At 44.6% G+C, this 23,552-nt stretch overlaps 1 protein-coding gene across 2 annotated transcripts in view; it reads left to right on the top strand.

Moving 5' to 3' along the window:
- Window positions 1-1,178: 1,178 nt before the first annotated feature.
- The window catches only part of LOC119404687 (transcription factor 25), a 100,800-nt gene continuing 78,426 nt past the window's right edge, over window positions 1,179-23,552 (top strand). Inside the window, exons 1-4 of one of the 2 annotated variants that reach the window (XM_037671321.2) lie at window positions 1,179-1,503; window positions 4,803-5,066; window positions 14,454-14,659; window positions 19,749-19,831. In XM_037671321.2, the coding sequence (XP_037527249.1) occupies window positions 1,357-1,503; window positions 4,803-5,066; window positions 14,454-14,659; window positions 19,749-19,831 (700 nt within the window). In that variant the 5' untranslated portion in view covers window positions 1,179-1,356. Of the gene's footprint in view, window positions 1,504-4,802; window positions 5,067-14,450; window positions 14,660-19,748; window positions 19,832-23,552 lie in introns of both variants that reach the window. The other variant, XM_037671311.2, reaches the window with a different exon arrangement.

Raw genomic sequence — 23,552 nt, 5'->3', positions numbered from 1 at the left:
GCATAGCTGCAAACAGGGGCGTAGCCAGACATTTTTTTCGGGGGGGGGGGGGGGGGGGTTTCAACCATACTTTATGTATGTTCGTGCGTGCGTTTGTATGTGTGCGTGTATATATACGCAAGCAAAACTGAAAAATTTGGGGGGGGGGGGGGGTTGAACCCCCCCCCACCCCCCCCTTGGCTACGCCCCTGGCTGCACAGTGGCACAGATCGGGCGGCTGAGACCTGGTGACATAATCAGATATATATATAAAAGATGGGATGCAAAGAGGCGTGCCGAACACCTCAGTGTTTCATGATAGATCAAAATGGGAACTATCATCTTAAGTACGCGCTGATTTCATATCACCGCAAATAACAGACAGAAACACGGGTTTCTATTCTTCATGCGCTCAAAATTAACATATCCAACTCTGTCGTTCCGAAGTGCGGTCGGTGCGGTGGTGTGATTGGCTCCGGACAGGTGTTATCCGGTGTCACAGTTACAGGAAGCACAAACCAAGGAAACGCGCACTGCGATGACAGCAATGAATAGGGGCACAAATAAAACAAGTGAAGAAGGCGAGAACGCTCCCAGGAAAACAAAAACTGGCATAGAAGGTTGAACAAAGAGGAATAAAACAGAGAAGACGGGGAAATCATGTTGCAGCTAATGACACTGATGCAACAACTTTAGATAAAGCGTTTGCGTTAGACAATGGCCGTGCAAACTCTGATCTTCAATAACATTTGCCGGCAGGCTAGTAGGTGATGCCTATTTCATAGGTAAAAACAGCACAAACGACACGATGTGTCTTCCTTGTTTTTCTTTTCGTTTGTGCTGTTTTTACCAACGTTTTTAGGTTGTTTTTACCTATGAAATTCTGATCAAAATATGCGTGAACATCACGGAATATCTTTTCTACCTGGAAACAAATCTACATGACAAATAACAATGGTGGTTTCCAAATCGTTTGGATCAGTGACGGTTCCTGTGATGGTACTCACTGATGGCTTTAAACACTGGCAACTTCGCAAAAAAACCACATTTATATTTTCTCAACTTATTTTCACACACAAACAACGGTTAGAGTTAAGTAAGGGTCAGTGGCGCTTGCCAACACTCCCACACTAAGGCGGCGTTAGCACTTGCGTGCTTGTGCTCGGATATCTCTCTAGTAAGGGTGAGGTCTAACATCAGGTGGGATTGTCACACATGGCGCTTCGTAGTCATTTGGTGTTGACTTGAGTACTTGCTTGAATTCTTTCGTTTTGCTGGCACCTGTCTTTAGCTTTCAGACTGCGGTAAAAGCAGCTGTTGAAAACGGATCGCCCGAGCAGTACTCTCTCACCAGCAGTCCATTTTCTTTTTATGTAAATGTCGAATCGGGTGCTGAAGAAGCTCCAAGGCGTCAATGAAATTGGGAAACTTGATGCTCAATCGGAAACAGAAGATGAGGCACCCAATGTGGCCGCCAACGATGCTCGAAAGAGCAAGCAAGCGGCTGCAAACCGTTTTGAGCTGGTGAGTTTACCGATCTTGCAAGTTCGCGATCGATGTTTCTTTTGCATATACACTTTCGGGATGCGCCGAGTGCACACAAGGGTGCTCAAGGTCTGCTTTCATACTCCTGTGTAGCAAAAACACCGATGAGCGACAACCGCTAGACATATTTCCTCGGAAATTGTCAGTAGATTAGGTGGCAGAATATTTTTTGACCCGAAGGTTCATTTACTAAAGTGAGATTAGACATTCTTCCTGTGACGAAGGTGCACAGATGTCTCAAAATTTGCCTTAATTTAACTGCATTCAGTGTAAAGGTAATAGATGCGTTTCTGCCGCTTTCGCTAGAACCTGCAGCTGTGGCTTTCAGTTTTAACTAGAAAATGCGTCTTGGTTTCGTTTTTTTTCTTTTTCTTTTTTAGAACTGATGTGTGAGGCCGTATTCTGATGTGCAGCGCAGCTGAGTGATATGCTGTAGTGATCTCCATATGGCTGAAGTTAGTAAAGTTAATCACTGTGCTTTTTTTTTTTCTTATTAACTTTCTGTGCGACAGCCTCACATTAAAAAAATAAAGAGTGATTGCGATCATTTTCCATGGGAACTGCGATAGTTACAACTATCAATTTTTCTGGCTCTCAGTACTGCAGTGTGCACTGGCAGTATTACATGCAAACCGAAGCAGTTGAGGTTGGTTTGTATCATCTGTCATTTCATAGTAATGCTTTACGTTGTGGGATTGAAGCACACCATAGCTTCTCACCTTGAAAGAATGAACTGTGGGTAACCCTTGCGTAGACTTTAAAATGAACTAGAACGAACAGTCATAGAATACGAATTAAGATGGGCCTACAGGAAGTGGGCCAGATAAAATTTCCATAAAATTCATCAGGGTACTTAGACCAGAGTTGATCAAGGTCATCACTAAACTATGTTAATAAATGTGGAAGGCAGCAGATTGGCCAATAGACCAGAAGAGGTCTCTATTTATCCCACTTCATAAAAAAGAAGGTGTGAAAGAACTCTCATCTCATATTAGCAAACTACTGCTCAAAGTATTGCAGAAAAGGCTAGAACATTACATGGAGAGAGAGATGGCAACAGAGCAAACAGGTTTCAGAAAGTGGTGCGGTACAGGAAACCGCATTGCAATTATGACATGGTTTATGGAAATCTGTAAATAATACCAAAAGCTTTAGGTGACCTTTAAGGGGTACTGACACGGAAATTTCCATTTGTCATTTTCTTGCGTCAAATGAAAGGCCAAGGCCTCAAAAGCCTAGAAAATGTACTGCTAGGCGTGAGTGCATCCTGAAAAAGTAATTGCAGTATGTTTTTAAAAGCTAGTTTTGGTTCCTACTGTACCCTGACGTCACAACACAGTATGAGCTTCTCGTCACATGCTCGCACAAGATACTGTGACGTTTCCACAGCGGTTTCGCACTGTGGCTCCATTGGTGACACACCGGCTGCCTTTTTTTAATGTTTTGGTGATGCACAAGTGGCCATTTTGGAAGGTTTGGCACCTGACGTAATCACTAGCCAGACTGCGAATACCTATCGGTGGCACATCACAACTTCCCAAGACTAAAAGGCGTTGCCATAGCAAGCAGCGCTTCGCCGGAAATTTGAATTTCCAAGGCAGCGAACACGGCTATGGGCATGCTAGCAAATAAAGCTGGAAACGCATGCTGCGTTTTCGGACCGCAAAATGTGATGTGCAGCGAATGCCGGCATTGCCACTGACCACGTTGCAACGGTACATGAAACATTTTCTGTCTTGAAGTTGCGCCGTCCCGCCGATGGATATCCGCTGCCGTGACCAGACCAACGGACACGCATTGTTGTCACTTTATCTGGTGTAACGTGCCTCGCAAGCAAGCTAAGAAGTGTCTCCTCCTCATATATTTTACACCGTGGTCGTCCTGGGACGGAAGAAGAGAGAAAGTGCCTAAAGTGTGGGACAAATCCCTATAACTCTGCTTGTTCTTAACGTATTCGAAAAATTTTTGTGGCAATCGATTCATGAGGCAATAAACTCTGATACTGTGGTCAATCGATGATTACTTAGAAAAGTGGTTCAAGACCACTTAAGGGGCCCGCCACACTTTTTCAGCATGATCAGAAAATGCTGTCGATTGGTAGTCGAGCTACTGAGAACATGTGAGCCAAACCTTATAGCGCAGAACGCGCCCTGTAATTTACAATTAATTCTCAGTCAGCCAGAACTCGCTCACTCTTTTCTTGACAAATGATGCCATGAATCCAATTGACCGCACCATAAACACAAAGTCCACGGCCATTGACTGATTCGAACATCATGAGCTGCATAGTTACTGCAACCACTGCAGTATGCCGCGACCTGTCCTCACGCTCTGTCGCAATCACGCTGAAAGTAAGCCGCGTGTTCGAAGAAGAAAAGGACAAGAAAGAAAGTGCTCAAGGTCATGACGCACACTGATGAATGGACGTAACTTCTTGCCGTCTTGTCATCCCCCCTCCCCCCTGCATAGCTTTCAGCGTGCTCACTAGTATGAAAGGAGGAGAGCAAGCAGCGTGTGACAAATCCCTGTAACTCTGCTCATACTCGACGGGTTCTAAAAATTTTTGCGGCAGTCGATTCGTAAGGCAATAAACTCTTTCTTTTAAGGACTGTTTGAGCCACTGTCAAGCAAGTGTCCTGTTGGTCATTGAGCCACATGGAGCCCTTTTCATGTAAACCTTTCCATTGGAGACGGGGAGCACCTCCTTTCTGAACTTTTGCCTTGGCAGTGCATTTTTGGAGGGTCAATTTACAACTGTCCAGAGGGCAACATGGCGGCACCCAAAGAGCTCTTGTGTATGCAGGAGGAATGCTGTCTACGTCTTTAATTTTCATTTCCATTGTTATGGTAGGAAAGACTGAAAAAGAAATTGACAAGCTGCCATTCAGCAAGGTTCTGGGCATCCAGCTGCATCTAAAGGAATAATGGGTCAGGTGTTTATGATAGTATCTTGTAGTGACTAAGCAGGTTTATTTACTCTGTTCAAATATGTTGCAGGGCTCTTTCAATTGCCAATTAGATTTCCCATGTGCTGTAGGACACAACTAACATCTGGTGTGTAGCACAAGATGTCACTACAAGGTGAACTAGCAATTTAGAGGAATTATTATAGTAACAGTATATATAGCAAATGGGTTTAGGCGAAAAATTGGTATTGCTTTTTTTTCTGGCATACATTCTTGGGTGTTTTTGTAAGCCAGATAGCTTGTTCTATGTGATTTCATAACAATTTTTTATGATTCCGAAATATTGCACGTCCTTTGCTCTGGTCTTTACAGCTCACTGGGCTGTCAGCCGAACAGTCTCTCTCAGACACGGCCAAAGAGGATGATGACCGAGAGAATGAGCCACCACCTGCTCGGGCTGCTGCAGCAGGGTCTCTCCAGGAGAGCATGCTGCTTGCAGATGAGGTACCGAGGAGCAAACTGGAGAAACAGGATTCCACCCAGAGCACTGACAGCCTTAAACGCCGCAAAAAGAAAAAGAAAAAGAAGAAGCAGCTAAACAGTCAGCACAGTCATGAGGACAAGCTGCACCACAATGTAAGTACTACTATGCTTGCCATCAATTCTGAAGCTAGAAAAAAAAAAGTAGAAATGAAGATGTTGGGAGCAACAGTCCACCCGTTGCTTACATCTTGAAGAAGCTAGTTAGCGAATAGTATGTGCAGCAGCTGTGGTGGCTGTTGTACGCTTTGTGAATACACTTGTGATTGCTGCAAGGTTGTTGGCTCTGCTGCAGCAAGACTGGCAAATAAATGTTTGTGACTCGGCAGTTGTGAATCTTAATATATGCAGTGTTTACATGATGTTGGCCACCAGGGATACTTGCATTGTCTTTTGGCTGCCACCATTGATGTCAGATTTTAAACATGTGCCAGTCTACTGGGCTGTGAACTTGTGTTGCCTCAGTTTTACTACGTACTGATACATTCCACTCAATGGATCTCTGCAATACCCTCCTTCAACCTTAATTTGAGCTGGTTGTTTATATGTCACTTGTGTTAAAGGGATACTGAACAAAATTTTCGCCGCCGAGATAAATGGCCCAATTGAAAGATTGGGTGCTGAAATTTGTTGAAACAACCTTCATTTCAGTCAGAGACTAGGAGAAAATAATGAATTTAATGCATTTTTCGCAAATTGGCGCGTCTAGCGGCCGCGCCGCAAACTAGAGAGGAAGTGACGCGAAACTCGGCGGATACTGACTCGCCAAGCGTGCTCGCTGCAAAATCGCTTACCAATCGACATCGCAAGCCGCCACCCGCTGCCGCGCGTCTCTCTCAAAACGTGTTCTCACGGTCGGGAAGGTGTTCTTGAGAGGAAAGGTGGAGAAAGGGATGTGGCAGGGCAGGAGAGAGCGTGCCGGTTGCCCCCCTCTTGCTGGAGCATTCGACGTCGCAGCCGTCGACAAGCGCACTGGCGTGCAGCCACCGCGCTATCACAATCCACTAAAAATACGGCCAACGGCTCGAAATTACGTGAAATAAACGCTGTTTATAGGAACAGTCGTGTCGTCCGAAATGAATGCAAGTGTTTTCGTAGCTTTTTCAAATTTTTGTTCAGTATCCCTTTGTGTTAAGGTATATCGCCTGTGCCGGTTGAGTGTCTCTGATGATGTGACGCTTTGCGATGTATGTCACATACTGACGCACCTTAGTGTGCGCAGAATTCTTGATATAACAGAACAAAATTCTTGATGCAACAAAGTATTTCTCTTTTCACAACTTCATGTCCATTGAACACCATGTATTTTGAACCTCACTATAGGGGGTATGCACTGTACCTTGATCCGCGAGGTGGCGATAGCATCGCCGGGCAGCGACGCCATTTTGGCGGTCCGGCCGTTCGTGAGCGCAGTAGCAGGTAGCAGTACCGCCAGTATCGGGCTACGTTCTGTATGCGTTCTGCTTAGCCCACGCACAGCAGTGTCTCGTGCGCGGTGCGTATTTATTACGTGAAAATCTTTGAACGTATTTGTGTGTGCGGAGAGACGGTACGTGCCGTGGTTGCACGTCAGCCAGCTGCGACAATGGTGAACTGCGCCGTGTTTGGTTGTAACAACCACACGAAAAAGCAGCCTGTGGATCAGTATGCTGCCCCGGTTGCTTTCTTTTTCATACCAAAGGCCAGCTTTGCAGGTGCAGTGAGCAGCCTGTACCTCACCGTCTTCTTTGATGAGAAGCCACGGCGTAAGGAGCTTTTCATTAAATGACTGTGAATGACGAACCTGGGAGTACAAACAGACAACCTCAGTGATGTGACCTAAACATTTGAAATAAATTAGAAAGCTATCGTAGCTGCAAAGTTGGAACACTAAGAAATGTCTGAATAAAGCAACGTCAACGCTGATTTGCACGACGTAAGTGATCGACGCAACGCGGCTTCTTAAATTCTGGCGATCGCGTTTAACGCGGAATGGAGTTAGATCATACTTAATCCTTCAGAAAGCTGCGCGTCGCCCTAGCTAGAACTGTCGCTTAACGCTTGCGATAACGCAGCTACACACGAGCAAGGCAATCAGCGGTTGTTGAAATGCGAAAACCATTTAGAAACAGCCACTGGCAAGTGCTGTAATCCCTTCCTGCCCTGACGTCCCGTTACCGTGTTTGCGGGTTTCACACGGCGCTAGCACGACAGAACAAACGCGATTAGAAATAAACGGGGAAGTCGGCTTACTTTTCTGACAACAGCGATTGTGCTGTACGGCAGAACTTTGACGCCTGCACTAAAAAGCTGCGATAAATCGGCTACACATTAGCACCGCACGCAGCGGTTGTTGAGAAGCAAAAACCATTTGAAAACAGCACTGCAGCAATTGCTGTGATCTCTTTTCTGCCATTACATCCCGTTACTGGGTTTACAGTATCGGCAGAGCGCTCGCACGGCACAATAAACGCGATTACAAGTGGACGAGGGAAGTCTGTTTACCTTTCCAACTGCAACTATCGTGCTGTCTTGAAGAACCTTGACACCCGGCTGCTGCACCCATCCACTCGTGAGATAGTTGTGACCGTGCATAGATTTATAAGCTTTCAGTTGCTCACGCGACACAAAACTTGTCTCGTGAACAAGGTAGTCCTTCATGTCGGTGAAGTCGACCCGCGGCAGCATGCAGTGCAACATCGGGTCGAAGTTCAGCGTCTTCGAGTTCGAGTGGGTCTGCGCCGCCACACAGACGCACTTTCGCCAGGTAGCGCAATCGCGCAGGTTTATCTAACCCACGTGCGTATGCGCTTAAGTCCATTGCAGTCCACAGATGCACCAAGAAAAGCGAAAAAACATAGTTCCACAGTGCCACCATGAGCGCCGCGAACCACCGAGACCGCCAAAATGGCGGCATCCTGGAACGACGCTAGCGCTCCTTGCGGATGACGTCAGGTGCATACCCCCTATAACGAAGCATGTTATCCGTGACTGCAGTCTAATGAAGTTTCAGTGCTGACCCACAGGAAGACCGAACCTTCCGTTGAGGTCAGTGGTCATATGGTTGAGTTGTGTGCGGTTTTTGCGAAGGGTGATCCTATATTACCATACTGCATTGGACCTGCATTTCTTTTGGGTTCATGCGTGATGTTCGGCCACTGTGAAGAGGACTTCTTTGCCTTGCCAGCACAGTTTCACGCCGCAGTTGCCGGATCTCAGTTCAAGAAAATTGATTTTTTTCACATCATTGAAATGGGTTTTTCTACTGCCCCATGAAAAAAAAGGAGAGAGAAAAAAAAAAGAAGCCTTTGGCAACTATACTTTGGTCAAACTTCAATTTAACGAAGTTTCGATATAACAAAGTAAATTGCCGATTTTGTTGACTGTGTTATATTGGGGTGTAGCTGTACTTACTGTTTTACATCTAGCGTGTACAATGAGCAATCTTTTAAACATGATTGCAGTGACGCACCATTGCGAGAGCACATGTTGATTTCGCTTTTGTTTGCTTTCTTCAGCACCTTCCACTCGGTGCGAGTGAACACAATCAGTTCAATGAAGTAATCCTGTTGTATCAGCATTATTGTATCTCAGTGATTCCACTCCTGCGCCAACTGCGCCAAAGTGCGCCAAATTGTATTTACTGCGCCATCCTGATAATATCGACGAAATTTGCGCCAAACTGCGCCAAAGTCTCGGGTATGGGGGCGTCTATCACCGGCAATCGCACCGCCGGCGCGTCAGAACATGTGCAGCTCGATCTTGGGGCTGCCAATAAAGTCGCAATCATGGACCAAGAATTATTCCGCTGAATAAATAGCGCTAGCGCGTGCGTTCCGAGTAAGCCACGATGCCGTGCACTGTGCCGACGCAGCTTCTGTTCTGCAAGTCGGCTCGACAGCAAAACGCGTTCTCCGCAGAGGCTCGTGACGTCTAGGCCTATCGGTAGCGAGAAAGTGCGACGGCGATTCATCGGCGGACGTCGTCTGTTCCAGAAACGCTGCTGATAGCTCGTTTCAAGCGTCGCACGGCACGTAAGGAAAGCAATGTTCAGTAATAACTACATGAGTGCCGCTAAAATGTCTGTCACTTCTGTTTCCGGACATCGCGGAATGAAATCTGTGATTGCTCGCAGTAGATATATGGGACAATATCGAATTTTCCTTGCTTCGCGTTTATGGAAGAGCACGTGAACGGTGGAAACGCGTTGACACTTTTCCTCAGATATAATTTATCCATGGATCTTCATCCAGAACAGCTTTTTCGTAATTCCTTCCGCCAGCACGTCCGAGTTTGTAATCACTGCGGTGAATACCCCCTAAAAGGCCCTGCCCTTTCGAGCTCACGTGCTAGGGTTCCAATTCGAATTTTTCGCTTGCTTTTTTAAAAATGTCATCTCATTAGTAAAATCATATCTCCGGGTCGGAGCAGCCGCAAATGCGCAGCTGTCAGTAGCGGGACCGTCGCTGACGGCCCACAGTGAAGCGACTACGCCATGTTACACGTCCACCCCTCGCTTTCGGGGGTCAATAGCTAACGGTTAAAAAAACTCAGTTTCGCTTAAGAGCGAAGCAATGAATGCGATACCAAAAAATTGTATTGTGAAACGAAGTAAGACTAGCAGCTAACTCTTTTGGATCCGATCTCGCGTAACTTAACAAAACGCTGGTTTAAGGGCATATGGCCCCTCCAGGAATTGAAGCGTTTTCTTGCTCCGAGTTCTCTAAACGCGAAGTAAGCGTTGAGAGCACAGCAAGTTTCGAGCCGTCTCCTGATGCCTCGAGATAGCGCGCGCGCAAGCGACTGCGCCCTTCGAAAGATGCCCCCCCCCCCCCCTCCGCTCCCCTGGCGTCCCTTCATGCTCCTTACGAAAGACGGGCGGGGCGTTTCCTCTCTGTTTGATGAGCAATCGATGGCAGGCCCGCACGCGGGAAGATGTTATCTCATGCGCTGTCCGTGTGGCGGAGACAGACGGCCGGCTAGTTTAATCTCGCTTCAGCCGCGTTCGTCGCCAGCGCTCGCGAGCTTTTACCCGCGGCTAGAATAAGCGTGGTGATGTTATTAATTTGGACTTTATACGGAAAATTACGGCAACGGCGACGGCAAAAATCCGCCAAGAGTGTCCATATAATTGCTATCGCAAGGGTCAATGTACGGGGCAGATTTTGCGCCCCCCCCCCCCCTGCCCCCCCTGTGCGCACGTCTATTCTCCTGAGATGATTTTTTCCATGAGATTTACAATGAATCGAAATATTTCTAGCCTTCATAAGAGCCCCATAATAATACTCAGGTGCTTGAATGTTAATGCGATATGCTTCTGTATTGCACTCCAGGATGTAAAGTTCGCTGCTCCAAAGTGCTCCCAGATGCAAAATTATCTGCTCCAAAGTGCTCCAAGATGAAAATTTTGCTGCTCCAAAGTGCTCCAAAGCGGAAATTTTGCTGCTCCAAAAATTGCTCCAAATCAGAAGTCCTCGGTAGCATCACTGTTGTATCTATATTCATGAGAAATGGCGTCCTAATTTTTAATAGCATCTTACTATTTTTTTAGTGCAAAGGTGATTTGTTATATTTTATAGGCTCATGTGATACATTACTGTGATATGAAATTGTACTTCGCTATGATAATGTTAACTTATCATATGCAAAAAAAGGGCATTCTGAAAATTTTAGTTTTGGAAATGGGCTCATTTTCTGTTATCTTGTAAATTTAGTCAGTGCATTATGTGATTAATAGTAAATGCTAATATTTTTAAAATTTCGCAGTTTTATTTGTCTCATATTATTTTCATGAAGAGTTTGCTCTCTGTGGGTGAGCAATGGGTTACTGCTTCGAACTGTGATTTCGTTGCCCCAATTGGAAACTTGTCTGGCTTCAAAAGCATAAATTTCTGTTTCAAGCTGTTACTTTTCTTCTCCAAGCTGCTCAAAGATGCCAAAAGCCACATCTACTACTAGTCAGCCTGTGTATGCACTTTGTTCAAACATTCAAGCAAACCTGTCAATGATTGGAGTTCTAGTCGATCGAACCTCTGATGCTGTGAGAATGGGTTGTTGCAAAAATTCACAGCGTGCTTTGTCTCCCAGTTTTACTTTGAGCCAGTGGGCTGCTCTGATGATAAATTTTGCCATGCAACATAGTGCAGGTAAGAAAAGATTGTATGGTTGTGGGAACTGAAATTGTCTGCAATAAAATCTTACAGCAGGAATTTCTATTGTGTGCACATTTATTGACAGTGCTCAGTAAGTATAACATTTTTAGGGTGCATGCACACAGGGGGTGAGCCACTGGAGTTGCATGACCAATGGCATGCAAATGGTCATTTTGGTTAAAAGGCGATATGTTTCAGGTCAGTTGCTCACTGCTTGATTCTTCAAGTCCATGACTGGAGTTTCAAAGCTTCAGAACGATTTGGCAGCACAGAAGTAGGGCATTGGAATACGTTGCAACTCATTTTGCATGTTGATGGCAGGGGGAGCAGACAGGCACCTTGTTCCCACTTTTCTTCTGCATTATTTTTCTTGCAAGGACTGTAAAATCGCAGCTGATGCTGCCGCTATAGATTTCAAAGTGCTTGTCATGAGCTTATCATCAAGATGGTGCAAGGGAAAAGCAACGAAAGACAGTGCTGCATGTTTCTTCAAGTGGTAGGAATTTTTGCCTGCTTTTTTAAGATTAACAATAGGTCTTGGTGTGCTGTGCCCTATCTTTTATACACTTCAATTGCAATGACCCAAACTCATTTTATGCAAAAGCAGGCATGAATGGCACATAGGTTGAGGCCATTCAATGTCGCAGCAAGCAAGTCGCTCTTGCTGGTATGAACATTGCTCATGAGAAGTCACTCCTTGGTCACCAGTTGTGGTCATTCACACTTCTCTCAATCACTGAAGTGAATGCTTAGCATTAGCGCACAGGTATTTATCCTGACTGCTTTGGTTGCACACTCATTGGTGTGAAAAACGCTTTTTGCTATTTAGTGCACATAAAACAAACCCAGAAATGAATCCAGAGCCTCACGTACAGCCTCTCGTAGGGTTGCTTTTGCCGTAGGATGTATTTAAAACCCCATACACCCAACAAATATCAAGCTTTTAAAGGGGTTGAGACACCAAATTTGGAGGCTATAAAAAGCCTGCTTGTACACTTCCTCTCTATGCAATGACACTCTGCATGAGTTGGACACAGCAAACGTTTAAGATATATTTTAAAGGGACCGACAACTGTCCAGAATACGAAAAGAGTTGACTCCACTGATGTAAAGATTGTCCGTCGCACTGACTCAAACCAACCCTGTTTTTTTCGTGAGAGATGGATTTATATTTTTATTTCTTAATTGAAAGTTGCGGAAAATGACCTGTGGCGCCTCTGGCGGCAAAAACATGAATTATCCGATGAAGACGGCCACGTGACCGTTGATTACTGTACGCGGTTGACGATTTTTTTTTTTGTTAGTATTGAAATGTTGTTCGTTTCTTTATATTAAAAGGTATTACTCCATAATAGTGTACATATAGGCCTGCGTTAGTAGTATGCATTAAAGTGGCGCTGCCTTCGCGTGACATAATGATCCCATGCACGTCAGCGTGTCTTGAGCAACTTTTCAGCATGCTCATGCAACCGTGCACGCAGTTTCCAGGTCACTAAGATTTTGGAGCGACATAGTTTTGCTACCTACACTTCGTCTCAGAAATGACGCGCGCTGCTACTCGGTGCGGCCGTGCATATGCACAGTTACGTTTTTGATTACTTGGCTTGGCTCGTGTATCGAGAGAGTAACGACGCCGGGACAAGCCATCTATGAAACAGGCGCAGGCAACCTTGGGCGCAGGTGCACACAACACTGTACAAATACCGGGAAGGTGTATAAAGCCACACATTTCATTGTAACACCTTGCTATTTTCAAAAATGGTTGAAAAGCTCAAAATAAAGGTGGTTAAGCATAGTTACAGTAACTCCTGCGAAAGCAGAACAACGACAGCTTTCACAAGGGCCAGCGGCATCGCTATCAATTCTCAGCGTTGCTGGAGCAAGCCTCCATGCATGTTTGGAGCCTTTCAGACCGAAAAATACCGCTTATAAAATAACTACGTGCTTTTCGGATAAACCACTGCAGCTACAAACGCTACGAAGGGTGAGCTTCCTGTCGCGCCGTAAGAAAGTTTGTCGAGAAAAATCAGTTGTCGGTACCTTTAATTCATTTCCAAAGTGTGCCCAAATACTTGTTCTCCTGATAGAGGTCCATTGCTAGCATGTCTGACACCGATGTTACTGTGTAGGAGGCGTCATGAAAGTTTTAGTGATGTCATACCACATTAGAAGGACGTGCAATGAGTGTTGACCTGCTGCACTACCGTTGCACCGAGCAAGCCTATAGAGCATTCGCTGCAAACCCACATTCACTCGTTTTTCTCAGTGTGCTGCCGAACAAGCCAAGCATGCTGGCATTTTGCAAAATGCTTCACATCGTGACGTGAACCTGCGAAAACGACATTAGAGAATTTTGATTTGTCTGCACATTTCTTTGCATTAGTGTAATACTGGGTTACTGTAGCCGTAAACGTGAGAGGCCAGATAGGTAGGGCATCTGGCGAAGCAGGCAAGCAAAGAATTGTTATTGCAGAAACCTAGTTTATTTTACTTCTCTGCTGGTGTAAGTTCTTGGTAGCGACGTAATTTCAAATTTGTTGCCTTTTGAAACATTTTTTCGCCAAGGACACGCATTGAAAACAAAGAAACGTGTCTATAATTGTGGTTTTCCAAAGCGTCACACGGTATCGGTGCCATCGTCTGGTAACCCGGTATTCTGCAAACACATCTGGGTATACTGGAACACCGTAAATGCTAAAATTCTCTATTAGAGAACTTTAGTGAGTGTTGAAAGCATCCGGACAGTTGCTCGCATATATGTGTGAGTGCAGACGATGCAGCACTGTGTGCGTCACAGCTTTGTGGGCCTATATTGTCATGCTTGCTGGACAGTGACGTCACTGTCCAACTCGGTGCCCAGAAACCGAAACCGAAAGTTGTTCACATAAATAATGTGATATTAAATTAGTTACCGAGAATATATGAATCTTAAAGCATATATCACGCTTCCTGGAGCAATAAGAAACGTTAGAAACAAAGAATGCACAAGCCACAAATTTAATGTCTCAACCCATTTAAGCATTTTAGCACTGAAACTGGTGATGAGATTCTCTTGATATATGACCGTGACATTGCAAAACTGAACACAATCAGAACTCAGCATCACAGATGGTCATCATCATCATCATCATTATCCTATCTTACGGCCAGTGCAGGATGAAGGCCTCTCCCAATGATCTCCAATTTACACTGTCTATACCATTTCCTAATTGCAAAATGCAGTGTTGTAATCTTACCAACACAAACAGCGCACAGGCCTTGTGCATGCTCATTATTGGCAACACTTATCATGCTACTTCACTTTAGCTTTTCTCTTGTGCTGAAAAAATTGTCCTTTTATTTTTTTCAGCAGGAAGACGAAGTAGCAGCCAGCGTGCGGGAGGTAAACCGAATGCTGGGGGAGCCCGAGAATCTGCCTCACGTTGCCGCCGTTACTACCACTGTCTCTGGGCCTTCTCGGGCAGAAAAGAGCCTACTTTCTGTAGATCAGCGCAACCTCAATCCTGAGAATGAGATGCGGAGAATCTTTGGATCTAGAGTTGTCCAGTCTGAGCAAGCGTGAGTTTTCTTCCCAAGTTTACATTCTGCCACACGCTCTACACGGTTTTTGTTGTCATAGATTTTTAGCTGGGCCAAAAGACCAGCACCACTGAGTTGCATTGTTATATCCACCTTACAAAAATGCAGGTTCAGATAAAAGTAGCTATGGTTGCTCTATCACACAGCACGATTTAATAAGAGAGGAACGGCGTGCCGTGAAGCAGACCTAGTACATATTGTTCCTAGTACACTGGAGTATCCGCTACTGATTTTTTTCGTTAATGAGGTCTAATTAATTTTTTATAATTGTATTTGTAACTCGACAATTACTCACTTAATTATCAAAATGTCAATGACGCACATGTAGGCATGTTCAAATGACATCTAACTCCGCTATTTTAAACAGCGTACTAATTGTGTTCTCCTTTTTTCTGACTGTGAAAATAGTATGTGACTACCCTCTCACCCGCAAATGAGAGCAAAGCCCTCAGATAAGCTGACTGCAAGCAACCGCATTGCCCATTGTCGGTTACCAGAGACAGCGTTCCACACTTTGGCAAGGGTACATGATGAGCGTCAACACGCGTCGCAGTTTTGCAGGGATTCCTTCTGCTTGATTGTACGCCACCATCATTATCCATATCTCATGGCTGACTGTTCTTATTGATAACGCGCCCGGAGCACTGTTCTAGTTATGGCTGTCTCTGTAAGACCAAAGCAGCGTTTCTTCTGCCGTGGAGGGGCAGATAGGGCAATCCATATTTTTTTCTTGACTGACTACCTCACATTTAGCCTGTTTGAGGGTGCAGCTTCCTGATGTGTGTGGCAGTCTAGTCACGCGTCACTTTTCAGATTTCGCGGGAAAAAAATGAACACGCAGTTAGTACATTGTTGAAAATAGCGCAGTGAGACGTCATTTGAACATGCCTACATATATGTCATTGATGTCTGATAATTAGGTGAGTACTTGTCAAGTTACAAATATAATTATGACTAAATAATTAAACCTCATTAAGGAAACGACTAGTAGCGGCTACTCCAGTGTACTGGGAACAATATGTACTTGGTTTGCTTCGCATAATGTCGTTCCTCTTTTTTTTTAAATTGTGTTGCGTGATAATTAGGACATCTGTATATGCTGTGTAGATTTATAAGAATGTGTCTAATCTTTGTAGAGTTTGTGTCTTTTATGAGATACAATCCCAAGGTCATTTTCCTTTACTGATGGCTAATTTACAAGATTGATAGAATTTAACACTTCGAGGGTCAAAGACTTACAGACGGGTCCCCTGTTAAAGGGAACACTTGCGCACAGGGTATGTCCAGATTTCGCTCTCTTGCAAAAGCATAGTGGCTTATATTTGCATAGGACTGCTGGTGGTTGACAAATTTGACTTCTTTTGATAGGCCAGTGTTGTGCGCTAACAGTGTTTCCACATCCACTTACCGTTAGGGTGACAACAACATGAAAGGTGATAATTCGAGTGTTCCCTTTAACAGTGGACCGTACTGTACATGTACGTCATCCTCTACAGCCACAAGACTGTCAAAGACGTACATGTACGTCATACCTGTATGTTTAAAATGCGCGCCTTTTTCAATCATTTCTCTTGCTTGGCATATGCTGCCACAGTGCAGGAATACGTGGAATTTTTGCTTCTGCCGACGTCTCTCCTTTTTTTTTATGCTTTACTACAGCGGTGCACCGGCTAGTTTCGGTTTCATTCTTCAGCCAGTTCCCGCTTGTTGCACCCACAAAACTGATGGGTTTCCGGTTTAGAATGTCTCGGAGGGTGACCATTTTGTTATTCCCTCGTTTATTGCTCCCCAGGGCACGATTATGCCTGTTTCCGTGCGGTCGTTGACTGACACAAACGATGCTGTGGTTGTGTTTCGGGGACTCACAAAAACCACTTTCGTCTCGTTGGCAATAAGGCGAAGGATTATTATAGGTTTCGGACTTGTTTTCACTTTCCGGACGCACTCACAACTACACAGTTTTCTTCAGTGCGCTCACCCGCACACTTTGCTTTCACTATGGAAGTGCGTGCTAGTTTGTCTGCCGCAAGTGAGTCTAGCGGCGATTCGGAGGAATCGCCGCTAGACTGCTGAATCAAAATCTGATTCGGTAAATGTCAGCTCGTCATACGAGGAGTTACAAGTTAAGACTGAGATGTTGATGAGCGAGCGACATCTCAAAAGCGTGCGTGACGTGATGATGCTGACTGGATCAAAAGTGGCTTTTCTCCCCTTGTGTTTCCACTTAACGCCACTTTGTGCATTTTTGTACGTCTGTGACCTACACAGACATTTATTTCAACGCATAATTTTTTAACCGTTGTATAGGTTTTTTTTTTCAAGAATTTGTCTTGGCTGTTATTCACAAATAAACCATAAGTATGTAAAAACTCATGATTTTTTTGTTGCTTTACGGTCACCCCAAAAAATGTTAGACAAGTTTTTTCTTAAATAGATTCATATGAAGAATTTAATTCAGGAATAAAAAATATACACATTTTTGGGGTGCATTTCGTGAAAAAAATCGACCCTCAAGAGGTTCATGAAAATCCTGTTGAACCCACTTATACCAATATTTAAATGCTTTCTGATATCGAAGGCCTTGGTGATTTCGCGGGTGCACTGCTCTTGATGATTCATGAGAATTACCATGTTAGAAAAGACGAGAGCAACCACAGGAACGGCAGTGCAATGATAAATGAGGGCAAGAGGTACCCGAGAATGAAAAATTTTCCTCAAGTGCACATTAGCACAACACCCAGTCTGGCCTATGTATACTTTACCACAGAATAGCGGGACTCTATAAACCACACCTCTCTTGCAAAAAGTAAAGCGTGAAGTGTGTTTGACAGAGCATGCATTGTTTCATTCAGCCAGCCTTCTCAGTTTTTCTATGGACGGCCGCACATATGCCGCCTAGCTTGTTTTTTGAAGAAAAGACCACGTCAGAACCATATCTGTTGCCTACATTCTTTGGACGGTGTGACACTGAGTGCAGATATGGTATGACCACAATCTTTTTCTTTTGCTGGGAAGTTGCTGCATCATCGTCACGTCCAGTTGCATTTTTCAGTTTTAACAGCGCAGCTGTTCTTAGTCTACCTTCCCCCATTGTCGTTATGCAGCTTGGTGAAAGGAATGTGCCTATGCGGAGGAGGCTAGAGGAGACAGCTAACGAGAGGTCGCGCTGGGTGTGAGGAGAAGATGCACATTGGAGAAGCGGTAATCAATGCGAGGCCGCACTGGGCGTGTGGAGGGGAAATGCGGTGGAGACGAGGCGACTGGCTATGGGTATAAGAGCAGGGGTTTATGTGCACTGCACCCTTTTGGAAGATGGGCAAGACTTCTCGTATGCCCAGGGAAGAAGCCGCTCATCACGAGCGGCAGCTGCAGTTGGCATGAGAGCGCTTCACTGTTTCGGTAGCTTTCACTGCGTGGCACTGGCTTTGCTCTTTTTCTTGAACAAACACTCAGAGACAGATACTGTGCTAATGGACAGATACCCTGCTGATAAAAGACAGGGAACCTGTTCTCTGAAACTGAACTGCATGCTATGGATACAAGATTTACATAAGGAAGAACGCAAGCACGACATAATCAGGCCGTTTTTCACAATTTTCGAGTGTGCAAAACTCGCATTTTAAAGGGGCTTGGCGGAGCTTGTCTGTCATTTGAAAAACGGAGCTTGTGTCGTCTAGTCTCCTCTTTTGTGTGAGTCCTTTTGAGCTGTTAACCGTGAATGTAATCAGTTTTCTATACTGAACAGGTAGTCTTGTGGTTTCGAAGTTCGCCGACTCCATTGTCAGCGCTAGAACACAAGCACCCTTGCTTCCATTTTCTTCGTGCATCATAGATGCCAGAAATGCATGAGCATAAATGAAATCTCGATGTGAGTCGAAAATGGGATTTTTGAAAACATGAAATTCTTAAACTTAACATCCCCCCTCTCAAAATGTCCATTCCTAAATAAAATGTCTGAGGAGAACACTCCCCATACATATACAGTTGAAACTTCATTTAAGGAAGTGTTGGCCACGCTTGAATTATTTCGTTAAACTGGGAAGTTCGTAAAATGTAAAACTGTAACATAGTAATACCAAAAGCTGCCGTGGCATTGTATTTGATGCTAACAAACACCTGCGCGTGTGAAAAGTCTGCGATGGCTGCTTGGACATGGAGCCTCCCATGTCGAAGCAGGCATAGTAACAAAGTTGTGAGGATACGATCAGTGCCGTCTTTTGTATAAACCAATAAACCATAAAATAACGAAAGCAAACACCATAGTGTTCCTGTGGGAGTATTTACAGGGACAATAATATACCGCTGTCCCTAGTACCATCACGTACGTAAAAGCGCTACCAACTGTTGAGTCCGCTGTCTCGTGCATGGGTGCGGTGTGTGGCCTCATCAAAATAAAACTAGAGTCGTGACTAGGGTGGCTGCACATTTCATCTTGACAGCATTTCAGTGCATGCTCGTTGAAAAACCCGTCTGTAAAGACTAGAAATAAATCATATTTTTCTTCATGTATTTCTGTAAAAACTTCGTTAAATTGGCTTAGGAGCCAAGCTAGTTCCGTTAATTCGGATTGATGACAACATTGAATCCTATGGGCAGCTGCCAGAGAATGGAAATTTCTTCGTTAGATTGGGAATTTCTTAAAATTAGGTTTCGTTAGATCGAGTTCTAACTGTACTGTATTAAACACAGTGGCATGGATGCTGGTTGAGTTCATTATCAGTCATTACGAGTCCTGGGAGATGGAAGCAGCTGATTTAACCTAATGAGAATTGTAGTGTGCGTTTACCATTTGTGTATTATGTCTGTGTCCTACTGGTATATCTGGTATACCTGATCGTGATATCTGATAAGATGCATGATTGCTACCATACGTGGATGTTGGGATCCATATTTCTGCCATCATACACGTACTTCAGCAACTGTCTGAAGTTGAGTGGGTAAAAATATGTAAGAAAAATGTATGTAGTAATGAAATTGGAAGTAAATGTCTTGCTGCTTTTTTGTGGGATTGGAGCTGTTTTAAATGTTTAAGTCGGTGAGGTTAACTGTGGTGATGTAAATCTTTCAGGAAACGACGCGGAAGAGGACGTGTCTATGGTCGAACAGCTGTTTTGGTACCTGGCAGGAACTGGCACCACATTGGAAAGCCTGGTAGGCACATTGTTATTTTTACAGTGAAGCTGTATATGGCTAGGGCATTCTGTCCTGCGCATTCAGGGCAGCTGCATGCAGCTCTCCCACAGTGGAGTACATAGTACTTAAAACATTTCACCCTTTGTTCTAAGCACTATCGGAGACTATTAGTGCTCGGAATAAAAGGAAAGGTGAAAGGTTTATGGGTCATTCCACGCCAACTGTCCCAGCCTTGGCGCTCGACCACCTGCGATTTGAATGAAAAAAATCGAGGACTATCTATCCAAAGCCAGAAGCCTTCCGCCAAAATATTTTTGGCGCAAAAAATTTTTCAGTGCCGCAAACCCTATGTCAAGTTTTTTGGAAAGCTCAAAACTATGGCTCGGAAAATGCGTTTTCAAAAAATCTCTTTTTCATAAATTAGGCTAGGACAAATTTTTCCCTACATAACGATCGTAGGCTTCTCACTTAAAGTAAGTTTCACGAACGTTTATGCTTTCGTGGGTTTTTTATGCGGCCTTAAAAATGGACAATACTACCCATATTGGGGATTTTTTTCATAGAAAAACGACATTAAGTGTTGCTATTGCATTCAATGCTTTGCCCTTGCAGAAAAACTGTGACTTTCTTTTTAATCGTGTCAGTGTGTCAGCTTTATGAGAGACGTTCTTGCACGTCTCTAATCTTCTATTTGTACAGGAACATTCAGTGTAATTAATGCCAACTTTAGTGTATAGCTAACAAATGTACTGAGGCAGTATGCTGTTTCGCTTGCATACTAGATGTTTATTAGCATATAGGCCAACAGCTTCAATAGCATTGCATTTTTTTCTTTTACAGTTTCTTCTTTTAAACATGCAAACTTTTGGGCAAGCTGGCACGTTTCTGCTTGATGCAAGTCATTGGTACATAAGTGAATGTTCCTTAGGCGCTCTTGCTCTGTGACGTGAATGGTGATGCAGCTTGCAACAGAGCACACAGAGTCTTCATAGCTGAGCTGTTTGTGTAATTACAGTGGGTAATTGTAATTAAACTTACACTAGCACCCTGCATCCATCAACCTCATCATGTGGGCTCATCATGTTGCGGTGGTATATTTCAAGCATTTGCAGTCTTCTCGTTCTCCAAAAAAAAAGCCAGAGCAATGGCTTAGTGCACGCTTGGGAGCAAATGGTGCCGCTTCACAGCTTTCAGCAATCATATCACTACATCGCTTCTCACACTTGCTCAACCGTCATGACTAGAGGCCAGATTTTTAGGCACTAAAAAGCTAGTTTTAGGCACCAAAAATAGGCAGGCAAGACAACGTTTTAGGCTTCCAAAATAGTAAATATAGGCAGTCAAGATTCCACTGTCAAATCAACACACTCCTGGTTGTGTTCTTGGCATGACTGAGAAGGGCAGAGCACGAGCACATAGCCAGATTGCTAAAACACCACAAGAGAGGGATTCCTCCTATTGTCCGGGTCGAATCGCATAGAGCCAATTTCTCTCCTGCCAGTGAATCACTGGCATAGCCAGGGGGGAGAGGGGGTTCGACCCCCCCCCCCCCCAAACTTTTCAGTTTTGCATGCGTATATATGCACGCATGCATATAAGCGCACTCATGAACATACATAGAGTATGGTTGAAACACAAGCCCCCCCCCCTCTCCCGAAAAAAATTTATGGCTTTGCTGATGCATTGAACACCTTACAAGTTAATTTACAAAAGCAAAAGCCGCATGCACATCATATTTTCCTTTCTTTCTTTTTTCTCTTCACTCTCCTTTCTGCTGACGGCTCTCCATGGTCTCGCATTTGTGAACCGTGCATGCCATGTCACGGCGGCGAATGTGCATGTCCCACTTCATGTCTGCTAGCAGTTGTTTCCGGGAGTTGGTTGAATTACAGGACTAGGTTGAGCGCCATAGTTCCGAACAGTCAGTGTTGCGCGGTAGCATGAATAACGGTCTCATACTGCTCCCGGGAGCACAACTTGAGGCTAAATAGTGTTAATACAAGTGCCTATTTTGAAAATAGGCATTTATAGGCATTTGTGAGCATTAGGCACAAACGTCAAAAATAGGCATTTATAGGCACTGTAAAAACACTATAAAGGTTAAGTGCCTTAACCTCTAATACATGCTCATATATCAAAGTGGCACGATAGGAGCACAAGGAACAAAATAGGCATTTGCATAAAATCCGGTCTCTAGTTGTGACTAAAGACATGAAAAAAGTGCTGGAGAGTTGCTGAACGTAGGACTTAAAAGCACAAACGTGCTTGCCTCAACGCGTGTCGCAGTGGGCTATTGATGCCAATGCAGATGCAACCAGCTAGTTAAAAAATGAATGTACATGCACAAGGTAGCCATGACGCATTACCGACAATCAAATCTCAAATCTCGAAGCATAGCCTTCGAGATTTGAAGTCGCTGTTGATGAAGTGTCATTCGATGATGGTAGTAATCAGAGGATGATGATGGTGGTGGCTAGCAAGTCAGGCCACCTATCGCTTAGTGAGAAAAGTGACCACCAGTGCAAGACCCAGCCATGATCGAATTATCCATGGCGGATCAGAGTTGCATTAATTCCAGTGCCACTCAATTCGGATCATCTAAACATTCTAATTAATGAGGTGTGAATTAACGATATTTTACTGAAAATATATGGACACACAAGTCCAGTCACAGAGGCTTTGTTGCCAATTCATCCAAAATCTCATCTGCAGCTTCATGAACTTCTCTGCGTACATTCTACTGCTGCAGGGGCTCAGTGGCTATGGTGCTCGGCTGCTGAACCGAAAGGTGTAGGTTCAATCCCGGCCATCACGTTCGCATTTCATTAGAGGTGGATTGCTAGAGGCCTGTGTACTGTGCAATTTCAGTGCATGTTAAAGAACCCCAGGTGGTCAAAATTATCTGGAGCCCTCCGTTACGGCATCTCTCATAGCCTTAGTCACTTTGGGACTTTAAACACCAGAAACCATCTCCCTGCATATTTACCTATACGCACTAAATCTCAATGCTCCCATCATGCTGTGGAAGTAGGTTTTCAAGCAACTCAGCGTTGAAAAAATACCTCTCACTTGTAGGTGTTGTTACTGGGAGAGTCACCATTTCTTGAAGCTGCTTTTGAATCCTGTGGAGACAAGTTCACACGATGCTTACCCCTTTGAGCATGATCAGAAAAGGACGCAGTCCTCCCTGCCACTGTGCACAAAGGGTGCTACATCTGGGTTTGTTGACTCTCTGAAATGGCACAGAAACAGCACCACAGGCAGATTGTCAACAAACACAGGTATATTAAGCCATGATACCATTAATATGGCATAATGCGACAGGCACTGACTGTGGGCAAGGGAAGGTTCCCCACAAGATAGCTTGAGTATGTCCACCTGCTGGGCTATTGGCTGACCAAAGGACAGGGCCATTGAGTGCACTAGTGAGAAGTCATGGAGCAAAGCTTCCATGTAACCAAGTCATTGCGGGCCTGTGAGCACCTGTCCGTGGCGATAGAGCAGCCAAGCTGAGAGAACCTTGGGCAGAGGGAGGGCTCGAGGGCTGTCACAGGGGCTAATCAGGGTGCATTCAGATGATGTGTACTAGGGTGGTGACTTGACAGCGGGAGGGAGAAGCACGGTTTGTGCAGGAAAGTAAGTCCAGTGCATTAGCCATGTCTGCCATGTTGCTTGTGGGCTGCAGTTCCAGGCAATTGACCTGGCTCGGTGTGGGCACAATACACAAGCTGGGGGATGA

Source organism: Rhipicephalus sanguineus, chromosome 1 (genome assembly GCF_013339695.2).
Source record: "Rhipicephalus sanguineus isolate Rsan-2018 chromosome 1, BIME_Rsan_1.4, whole genome shotgun sequence".
Lineage (NCBI taxonomy): Eukaryota > Metazoa > Arthropoda > Arachnida > Ixodida > Ixodidae > Rhipicephalus > Rhipicephalus sanguineus.
This window is presented reverse-complemented; position numbering and strand designations above follow the sequence as displayed.